This window comes from Prunus persica, chromosome G8, assembly GCF_000346465.2.
Source record: "Prunus persica cultivar Lovell chromosome G8, Prunus_persica_NCBIv2, whole genome shotgun sequence".
NCBI classification, from domain to species: Eukaryota; Viridiplantae; Streptophyta; class Magnoliopsida; order Rosales; family Rosaceae; genus Prunus; species Prunus persica.
The window spans coordinates 19,440,712-19,452,202 of NC_034016.1; the positions used below are offsets into that span (position 1 = coordinate 19,440,712).

Here is an 11,491-nt window from a genome sequence, read left to right on the forward strand (position 1 = left end):
TCGATTGTGTAGGAGTCTAGTAGATAGTGAAGCTTTGATGATTGTACCAATTGATCCCAGAATGTCATGCCCACCTGTATCTCTCTCTCTCTCTCTCTCTCTCTCTCTCTCTAAATATTTTCCACGTTTCACCAATATGCACCAAAACTTAAATTTAGAGCATGGTTCATGTGTTTCATGTAACATTCTTTTTAAGAGGCCAACACACAAGTTTGATGCTTTCTTTGTGTCTATTTCAACTTGGCAAATCTAAAACCAATTTGGCGGGAGCATATATAGTTTTCCGTGATGTGTTCCTTGATACTTGCAGCAATGTTTTTCAGAGGCCAAGCACACATGTTTGATACTTTCTCAGTGTTTATTTGTTCTTCAAGGGCAAATCTAACACCAAACGCAAGAGTTCAAAGAACTCTATTCTCTTCAAATGCTACTACTATGATGAACTTTAGTTTGTAGGACAGGGGGCACATCAGCCTTCCAACAAGAAAGCAGAAAGACATTAAGAACATAAGACTTATTAAGAGAGTCCTCTGCTTTGGTTTGATTATTTGCCTGGCCCCCGTCTACCCCTAGTTTTCGAGCTCTCGCAGGATCGGAACACACTTGTATGGACTAAAGGGCTTCTGAGATTACGGTAACTTATCACTACCAGCATCAAGAAATGCATGTTCCTCTTCCATCCTGCATAAAGGAGGAGTTGTACCTCAAGCATCAAGAGGGAGGCTATAGAAGGAAATTTAAGGGCTCACCAACAAGCACTTTAAGATCTATATTAACTATAATGCAAATACTTCAAAAACAAAATAGTTAATGATCATCATGTGTTGCGCTTGAAGTTTTACCATTCTTTGCTGGTTTGCAGGACTCATGCATAGGAACCAAAATTGTTTTCACATTCACCTTTTTCAGGATGAATTTGTTGCACCAGTGAGTGACTGATCATATTATTAGGAATAATTCTATTTGTGGTATGTTGCTTTCTAATGTTGAAAGAGGTGTTGAGTTTAAATCTCCCTCCCTCCCTCGTTCATTTAAAAAAATAATCGTCATCAATTTTATTGCTGCTGTTCATCATTCTGGTAGTTTCTTCAAAACTCATGCAATATTGTTCTCAATCTTTCCCTTTTCCTATTATAAATTTTTTTCTTTTCGGGTACATTCATCCCGTATAAATGACAAGACGAGAATCCTCGTGCCTTGGTTATGGCTCATAGCCTCATACCCAACACATAAAATGGCAACAAGAACACCGAATATATGAAGCTCATTTCGTAATAACTTTCATTGAATGTTAATTCCAAAACCTTTCTTTTTATATATAAACGCTGTTTGGGAAAATTTCAGATTACAATATGTGCGCTGTAACACTAATTGTTTCCCACAAAATGCACTCTCTACCTCCAAACCAGACACGCATGAGAATTTGAAAAAGAATAAGAAAATACAAATATGTGAAATAAAATTAAAAAATACAAGTCAAAATGCATTCACACAATATACAAAATACACAACAGATGAACGAGGCAACAACCACCCAAACCCACAATTCGTACCTAAATGAACCGATCCGCTAATCGTGGTTAGTGTCTATCGACGACCCTGTCCTGGCCTGCGAAATTCGATTCGCATATATAGTCACCAACCGTAACTGTGTGCTGTTGAGCCCCTCCAGGTATGGCAAGAATGCTTTTCCAAGCATGATATATATATCGACTAAACAGAAGACGACAGTCTGCACGACATAAATGAAACAAATTCAGTCCCATTAGAGTAGGCCTGGGCCTTTATATAATTTAAGGGATACGGATCAGACAAACAATAAACGTTACCTTGCGAACATCAGCACTCTGGTTTCCGAACGCTTCAAAAAGTGCAGGCAAAAATGATGGTAATTGAGCCATTAGTTCATCTTGTGAAAGCCGGCCTACAAGCTGAAGAAAAGAACAAGTGGCTTAGCAACATATTAGTTGATTAAATTAAACACCAAATTAAAATGGCGATGCAAAGTTTTTTGAAGAAAACAGATCACTTCTTTCATCTGGAATAGAGTTGATTGTAAGATGCTCAAGACAGTTTCTAAAAGGACCAGAATAAATCATAAATATAAATAAAAACCCCTGCTAAACTAAAATTTATGTGTGAAATCAATAGTCACTAGAAACCAACTACTACAGCTCCAATACATGAAAGTAAAATACCTTTGTCAAACAGTTAATACAGGTAACAAGAGTTTTCTCATCTTCAGTTACCAATAAAGGGACAATAACCTGCAGCATCAACAATTGACAGCATCATCAATGGTGATCACAACAAAGTAGAGGGGAAAAGCCAAACAATAAACTCAAAGGTTTTCTGATTTTTATTTTATTTTTCTGTGCCCCTTTTTGGTGTGCTAATAAATATTTGATAGGGTTCGTATAGACAAGTTATATAAATACATACACTTAAACATCTGAATGGATCATACTGGGACAAAACAATACTCAAGCAGTGCTCCGATTCATTTGAAACCTGAACATGAATTTAGATTAGTTTGAGACATAGAAAACAAAATAACCGTAGAATAAAAAGAACTAGTTCAACAAGAGTTACTTTGGGAACTACATCCTTCGTAACATGAAGCAGCTTCTCAATTACAATCTCAACAGAATCTTCCATGGCATCTTTCTACAAACAAATAAAACCAATATTAGGAATAAAACATTACAATACATAGGAACTAAATACTTTTCACGCAACACATATCCAGAAAAATAAATGACAGACCTGGTTCTTAAGCATTTCAATGATCAATGAAAGAGAGAGTTCCCGAGTTGAGGAATCAAAATCATCCAATACCTCAAGTACAACTGTCAAAATCTGATTAAAATACTGCACATATACCACAAAACAATTATTAATATAAGATTGAGAATACTCTGGTGCATACATCATACATTTCTAGTTTTATACACACAAACAGGTTTATATGTAGTTTGTTTCTCTAGTGCAATAACAAAGTGTGACGCCCCTCATCCCATAGACTTCACTGCGCAGTCAACACAATCAGCAGCACATGGTGATTTTTGTCATCCCCTAATTGAAATCCATGTTTCTACATAATACATGTCACTATTATATCAATTATTAAACCAATTCTCGATGTTGGTGTGACCCTCAATGCTAACACCATTCCAAGGCTTTGTCTTTTTCTTTTTTCAAACACCAAACGCTTCAAAATCTATCACACAAGATTTACAAGCATTTAATAAATCAGGGAAGGGTAAAAAGTACAAATATGGATCAGTTGTAACATTATCCATTTTCTCTTGATCAATAATAACCAAACATTTGTCAACTTCTCAGTTTCTAATTCATTGCAAGCACTCCCTGTTTTTCATCTTTATATATTCCATATCTGTGTTTTATATATAACTTTTAAAAACTTTACACATACATTGAATACGAGAGAAAGTGTGTCACAGGTCAGGACTAACCAACCTTGGTCCAAACAGAGTGCTCATTAGCTATGGAAGCTTCAATTAACTGTTGAAGTGCATCACGTTTACTTGCCGTAGGACTTTCCTCAGTTCCATTGCCAATCTATACACACACATGCAAGTAACAGAAAAGTAAATATACAACGGTAAAGCTCCAGAAAGTGTAAAATTATATCAATATTGACTGTTTAGAGAAGTAGATTACTCGTGAAATTATCCAAATAGGTTTTCATCACGATAATAACTGTTCAGAAACATAAAAAGTGCTAAAACAAAATACTAATAACAGACTTAATATTTCTAACGAAAAATTTGAGCTAATTATGTCAAAGAACTCACCAGGTGAAGTATCTGAGGGATACTGGGACCTGTGTCTGGTGTAGAATTAACTTTCAAAGCTTTAAGTTTTTCATGATTAGGCTCCAAGTCAGTGGGAGCTTCACTATCATGCCCAATGTTTTCACCAACCCCCATATGGTCCAAGCTCATAAGACCATTAACGTCCATGCAAGGAGTAGCAGACAAGCCTTCCAAATTTACTCTACCATCAATATTATCCAGTGGGCTAGTCCACGATCCCAAGTTCTGACTCACGGGATTGATTGTGTAAGACAGATCCTTCGATTTTGAATTGAGAACATCATTGTTGGAACCAGTCTCAAAATTCTGATACAAGTTCTCCCGAGCTTCATCAGAAGCTGTTTGGCCAGCATTGCCGGTGACAATGGCTGATTCTTGGGTTGAACTCCACTTCCTGCCACCATCACTGTCAACAGAACCAGCAGAGTACCTCCCAAAGAAGTGACTCTTCTTTGAGACACTAACATATCCTTCTTCAGAAGATGTTCCAACTACATCAGACGGATCATAAGAAGACTTTAGGCGCTGTCGCTCTTTCTTGTTTTGCAAAAAGTTCATAAGGTCCACTTCAATGCGAGGAGTATACTGTTTCAAGGCTCTTCTCAAAGAATTTTGTTCTTCAACTGACAAACTAAGAATAAAATTCAAGACTGATATTGAATCAAAGTGGGAGTAGACAGATATTATGCATGTAATGGCTGCCTCCTTTAGTTTAGTATTTTTATCATGGACCAATGGTGTCAACTTAGAAAGCCATAATTTAAGGATGCCACTGTTACCAGAACCTTCAGTATTGATTGAATGCTTGTTAAAGGAACTGATAGCAAATTCAATAACAGCTAATTTGGCCTTTGGCGACCGCTGCTCATCTAGTGAACGGAGCAAAGCAGGCAAGAGGGAATCTACACTGTAAGTTTTGCTAACAATATCCAAAGTTGTTGAGCAAGGCTGCCTGACTAACTCCTTTGGGTCAATTAACCGTGAGAAAACATGGGGTAAGATCCTTTCCATGTAACTTTCGAAGGGCTTACGACAAGATGGAATAATATCTGCAAGTGTTGAAAGAGCTGCTTGTGCAACTTTATGGTGGGGATCATCCAAGTGTTGGAAAAACAACTTCATCACTTTCTCAAAATTCTGAATCACTTCTTGAATGCCTTTTGGGCCTTGCTGCAGCAAAGACCGGAGATAATTGAATGCGGCAACCCTAGCATTCCAGTCAGAAGATGGACTCAGTCCCTCACTCAGTGCATCATTTAGAGATGTGGGACCTTCTACATAATTGGACATTTCCCCAAGTGAGAGCTGGCTATCATCAAAACTTCTCCTCCTGCCTGCAGACATCCTTCCAGTCACATTCTTTCTTAAGAGCGGCCTTTGAAAATTGGGGATGTGATTGTTATGTGAGTCCCTAAAGTTTCCATCTCTGTGAGGTGAGTCATACTGCCTATCAATTTGAGAGTTTGTAAATCGCCTAGCCTCCCTAATGTCATTGTTCTCTTCAATGAAACCCCTTTCTTGGCCTCTCTCAGAAGCTCTCTTCATTGTGTATGATGAGACAGTCGGCATAGCTTCAGCTGATAGATTGCTGCGATATGACGATTTACCAGAATCTTTGGAAGCTTGAATTTGTGTAATGATATCAGACAAAACCAAGCCACCATTGCGGTTACTACCTTTATTGATACTTGTGGTAGTTGAATCTGCCATTAAAGAGTTTGAAAGATGATTAGAAGCTGGGACAGCAGCAGGGAATGGTGGATCACGAGATGATGGAGGGTCAACTCCTGCACTAGGGGCAAAAAGAGAACAATTTAGCCGCTCACAAATGAATCCAATTTTGATAATTCAGACAGCTTTGTTCATTCCCAGGGCTTATCTAAGGCCAACTATACTGAAATTTACAAATTATACTGCAATGAAAGAAAACTAAGATATAGGCAAAAATATTAGGTACCTAGATCCAGACTTGATGACCGGAGAGTTGAATTATGTTTCTCAGACAAATCCAAACCTCTAAGCATGCTTTCAATTGCACTGACCTTCTGTTTGCTTGCATGCAACACACTTTCCAGACTACGTTCAGTACCTTTACCAAGTGATTTAGCTTGTGACAAAAGTAGTCCTGAAGATAGAGAAGTGCCTGAGGATAAACTTGAACTTTTATCCATTGCAACAATAGCTGAAGTTCCATATCCAGGTAAATTTGAAGCAGCAGAGGGCTGGGGAGTATATGACACACCCCTATCACGAACAGAAGGAGAAGCATGACGCCTATGTATTCCCCCGTCCTCTTCATTGATTAACTGTGCAAATCTTTTTAACATTAAAAATACTTCACCTATAAATATAATACAATCACCCTTCTGACAAAGGAAATGAAATGACATACCCTTTGAATAACAGGATCAAATAGGGAAAATAATCGTCGGGAACGCTCTGGCCATGTTTTTGAGAACATTCTATAGCACATTCTTGCAGTCGATCGGACCTGTCAATTTATACACAGAAAGTTCTACATATGAATCCTGAAACATGAAATTTCAAAACAAGTTATAAAAAACAATATATGAATCCTTGATGTGAATACCTCGCTCATTGCATCTGCCACACAACACCTTATTAGATCTTCATACAAATCCGCCGATCGTTGTATTTCTGGTGCATCAGCCCAATACTCTAGTATCAACAGTGCATAATCACAACACCTACAACACAAGATAAAAAATGAGCCAACAAGAGCATTCTTTTTTATAAAAGATATGATAAAAGAATTGTAAAAAATAAGTAATAGTGACGGAAACGAAAACAAACACAAAACTGCACACAGATGAATTGGTGTTGAGGGTTATACCTTGCACGAAGTACTGCATTACGGTCATTCTTTGCACAATCAGCAATTCGAGGAAGCACACGAGCAACTTTACAATTACGCAACATCTGGAAAGTAATAAAGTGCAAGAATCCTGTTTTAAAGAACAACTTTCTTTTTTCTAAAAAGGTAAAAGATCAACAGAATTAGAATTACCGTTTTTATGCAATTATCTGCTGACTCTGCAATTACAAGTACAGTAATCACAACCAGCTTGAAAAGAACCTGATTACAATATGATAAAATCAGTTAAAACCTTTTCACTTGAGGATTTTTTTTTCTTTTGTAGCGAATACTTGAGGATTGATAATTGGCAAGGAAATAATCAACTTACTGGAATGAACATCTCTGCGCATGCCTCAAAATCTCCCAAAAGCTCCTTCGACAAAAAGCACAACAGATGGCAAGCCTAGGAAAAGAAAGCCAACTAATTAGAACCCCCAAAGCTACATGAACAAGCACAAAACATCTAAGAGGTTATGGACAACATGAACAAGTGCCTTTGAAATTTGTACCACTATTTATACAAATCTTTCCAGAGCTAAATATCCTAATCCAAAAGTCCGGCCAACAACTGCAAAGAATAGCAGGAACTAACCAGAGTCCCCACCTCTGTTTTCATAATTTTCTTTAACAGCTTAGGGTAACGGATTATTAAGATATTTATTTGTTCGTAGGGTATTTGATTAAATGCAGTTGCTTGTGCTAATAAACAAACATTTCCGCTAATATCGATTTCAGAATGAGACAACTATCATATGACAGCAAACTGTTCATAACAGAAAGCTGCAGATTGGTAAAAATTGACTGAATCAATCTCCTAAAGGGGGTTCCAGGGTACAGGAAGAAATCAATGAACAGGCACCTGGAAAATACAAAAATATGCTAGCGCACCTGCTTTACTATGCTAGACCTTCGATCAGATAATTGTGTGCTCAGAGGGCCAACAAGTTGCTTCAAGAGTCCCCGGAAACATTGATAGTCAGTAGCACCTACATGTATATACGAACTCAAAATATTACAAGCCGGTAATCTTTTCGGAAGATACATGCCATTTCACACTATTATTAGTTATAATAAATATACTGAATTTCCGTTATCAACCAAGAAAAGGGGTTAAAGTTGGGAAAAGAGGGATTAAATGAGGAATCCTGAGAAAAGAGATTTAAAGAACACAATCACACAAAAATACTATGGTTTAACCTAATCAACATAAGTTATGACACAAAATTAAGCATAAATATGTTAAGCATTCCAAGAGCAGAAAATGTTCAAGTAGACATGCATGTCTCACACGCCCACCCAGGAAGAATGGGGTAAGGAACTGCAATAGAGTAAGGGATACAGACCTCCATATACAAACCCTTCAATTCTCTGCATTGCAGCAATGCGAACTGACCAATCTTTTTCTGGTACAAGGGTAGAAGCAATTTTCTCAATTTCCCTTATTAGTTCCTTCTCTGAATAAACTTTAATAGGGTCTACGGATTTTTCAGTAGCATCATTTTCCCCTGCATGGGACAAAAGCGGATAACAATTCAACAGATATCAATTATGCAAACAATCAATGTTACCACTTCCACAGATAAGGCAAGAATATTTCGTGCAAAATCCAAACCATTCAAATCACTACATGTACAAATGCTTTTTATAGTGCCTATATGTTTCAATAGCACCCAGTACCAACATGTTCTAGAAATGAAATTACAACGTCATAAATTTTGCAATACTACCACATTAAATCCCATCATCCCACAAAATATTTTTAAAATGGCCTTTCATCATATTGTATAAAGAGAACAAATCAACCAACTTTCACAACTAAAAATTATGACAACCCATGGGATATGAAAATTGAAAGTAACGGGTTCTTCAAAACTTACCAACATATTGTTTCATATAAATGCATACATGTACACTACTGTAAATTTATCACTGAATAAATTATGTGAGTGTACGTAATCTCATGACCTTTTTCAAAACTAAAGGACAAAGCATCCTAACCTCCAAAAAGAGACACCTCCCTTGAGGAACTTTTGGCCTTTGGACTACTTTTCTTGGGGTTATGGCTCACATGCTTTGTTTCTACAGCACTAAAATTGCTGGAAAGTCCATCTGAGGAACGAACCTTAGGTTCAATCCTCTCTAGCCTCGCATTAATATCCTTCACCTGCAATTGTACATTTTATAGAAAGAATCAAACCCAAGGAGCAACCCACATCATCTGACATCCGGAATAATTTGACACATTCATCAATAATAGTTGTTCTACTTGGAAAAAGAAATCTGGGAAAATAAACTGCATATACCATAGACATAGGAAGATGGTGCCGCTGAAGTTCATCACGGAATTGAGGCCCTGCCTGTGTATACATCTCCTGGGAATAGAAAAGAAAAAACAAATAAGAATAATAGTCAGATTACCTCAATAAGTCCAACCCCAACCTAGTAAAGGTGAAAGAAATATGAGAACCAAGTTGATACTGTTACATGACAAACTTTTTATAGAACAAATCAAATTCAAAGTATAAATCCAGTACAGCAGTACTACTAACCTCAATGCACATTATAGCTGCTTCCCTTACACCAGGATTTGAATCATTCAACATCTGTAGAATCTGTGATTCCAAAGAAATATAGAACATTTTTAGTTTGTTTCCCACATTATTTGAACTGGGGAGAAAGAAAAATGTTTATTTTGTTCATAGAAATCAAGAAACTTACAGGAGGAAGTATAGCCCTCTGAAGTGGAAGTTCAGTTGCTGCAAAAAGTCCAATTGCTGCGGTGACAGTTCGTGCAAACTCTTCTCGAACTCTCCAGCTTTTGTGTGCCCAGGCATAAGATCCTGCTCTTTCAACAATGATTGTTGGAGAAGAAACCTGCAGCCAAAGAACATGAGATTTAAGCCCCTTTTATCTTTCAGTGGAACATTTATTTGGAAGCAAACCATGATACATTTTGGGATAACAAAATCAGAAGTGTACTAAAAAGGAATATTAAAATGGTTGGCATCTATTAGCTTTAATTAAAAAAACAGGATAACAATTTGATGATGGATCACAGGAACAGTTTCTCCTATCCTATTCCTATGTAATGAAAATGAAGGGTAACTAGCCAGTGTGCCCACCACACACATGCAGAGATGACTCACAGCAATACTAGTTGCATTAAAATTAAAATTAAAAACCTTCTCTAAAATTATGCTTTGAAAAAAGGCAAAAACTATGGCCCAGCAGAATGTGCATGTCTCAAGTCACTGTAGTTTCATCTTTCAAGTTACAGACTGAAATAATGAGGTATACTAAATATGTGTTGAGATATCAAGTTGTCAAATGATGAACATGACTTCCATTATCCAACAACAAATCTAAGACGCACAGCTACCCAATCAGGTAAATACTTATGTAATAATAACAACCCATCGTGTCCCTTCTTCATGCTCTTCAGAGAAATTTCAACTTCAAAAGGTTCAAGTATTTATACAGTACAGGTCACTAAGTCTGTTTTCCAAGTGCGCCTCAATAATTGAAAATCTGATATTATCCGGCAGGGGTTATCAGCAACCCAATTGGTCAGAATCCATGAGGCGAAGTCAAAAAAATCACAATATCACCAGTGAGAACTGAGGTGCATCTAAGCTAAGGCAACTAGACCGTACAGAAAAACACCTCTAATAAAACTCTATTGGTCTCTAACTACATACGAAAATTCAGAAACTTTGGACAACAATTTCATGCAAACTTGCAAGTTAGGATTAACAAGTTATCATCTTTTAGCATAAGTCTATAATTAGAAACCTCGATGGTTTCGCCACGAGTCTATAATCGCAATACATTTGAGACAATTAGACAAAATGCAGAGGGCAAAAGCGGGAGAGAGTAAAAAAAAACCTCCATGAGAGTAAGCAGGAGTCTCCGAGCGGCGTCGCGAACAGGCTGTTTTCCATCGCCCAAACGCTCGACGACGGCGGGAACAAGTGCATTAAAGTGGAGCTTGAGGTGGTCGCCGGAGAGCACAGCAGCGGAGGCTAGGGCTTGCAGAGCGCCCTGAGAGACTCTGAAATTATTGTCCTTGAGAAGATCCATGCAGCAGTCGACAAGCGACGTCACCTCCGACGAACTCAGGCTCTTTCTCGACGCTTCCAGAAGCTGATGCAGGCGCTCCACTCCGGCCATGCGCTCCTTCGTGTCCTTGGCACGTGCGAGCTCCAGAGCTTCCTCCATCGGAGCAAGGCTGGGGTTCGCTAGGGGCGTGATCTGGTGCGGGCGGGCTCAGATCTGGTGGATTTGGTGTGGAATTAGGGCATAGGAGAGAGGGAGTGATGAAGGAGAGAGATAAATGGCGTTTGGTGTTGATGGAGTTAGTGAGTGACTGAAAGTGAAATGTGGATAGAGAGAGAATGTGTGAGAGAGATTCGGAGGATGAGTGTGGCTAAATTCACAGGGTCTTCCCCCGCGTCTGAAGGTTGAAGAAAGATGTTGGTTTAGATTTTAGAGAGGGATAATTTTAGTGAGGGAAAGAGACACAGGGAGGGTAGTTTGGCTTTTAGGCTAGATTGAAGGAGAAGATGAAGCACCTTGTGGTTGAGGGTAGCTTGAAACTTTACCCCTGTTTTCTGTTTAATTTACGGATTCTACCACTGTGTTCTTACTGTTTAGTAGTTACTACAGTGAACTGTCACGTCTGTTTATTTAATTATTTTCCGTCTTAATTTAAATATTAATCCTAATCGATAGGGTGGGTGACTTGGCCTCAATGTTCAGTTTACTCTTAATTTGG

General features: G+C 38.0%; 1 protein-coding gene across 2 annotated transcripts; it reads right to left on the bottom strand.

Moving 5' to 3' along the window:
- Positions 1,257-11,265, bottom strand: LOC18766494 (CLIP-associated protein). 2 transcript variants are annotated; one of them, XM_007200888.2, is made up of 21 exons: positions 10,603-11,265; positions 9,436-9,591; positions 9,267-9,329; positions 9,021-9,089; positions 8,716-8,881; positions 8,061-8,222; positions 7,606-7,703; positions 7,046-7,120; positions 6,868-6,936; positions 6,694-6,779; positions 6,430-6,547; positions 6,232-6,330; positions 5,797-6,145; positions 3,819-5,626; positions 3,481-3,582; positions 2,767-2,871; positions 2,593-2,667; positions 2,443-2,511; positions 2,199-2,267; positions 1,830-1,931; positions 1,257-1,732 (listed from the first exon to the last, which is right to left on the bottom strand). In XM_007200888.2, exons 1-21 carry the CDS (start codon positions 10,933-10,935, stop codon positions 1,571-1,573), a joined length of 4,335 nt encoding a protein of 1,444 aa, XP_007200950.1. In that variant the 5' UTR covers positions 10,936-11,265; the 3' UTR covers positions 1,257-1,570. The 2 variants fall into 2 exon arrangements, with proteins under 2 accessions (XP_007200950.1, XP_020425579.1); XM_020569990.1 differs by having other exon boundaries at positions 3,819-5,542; positions 10,603-11,257.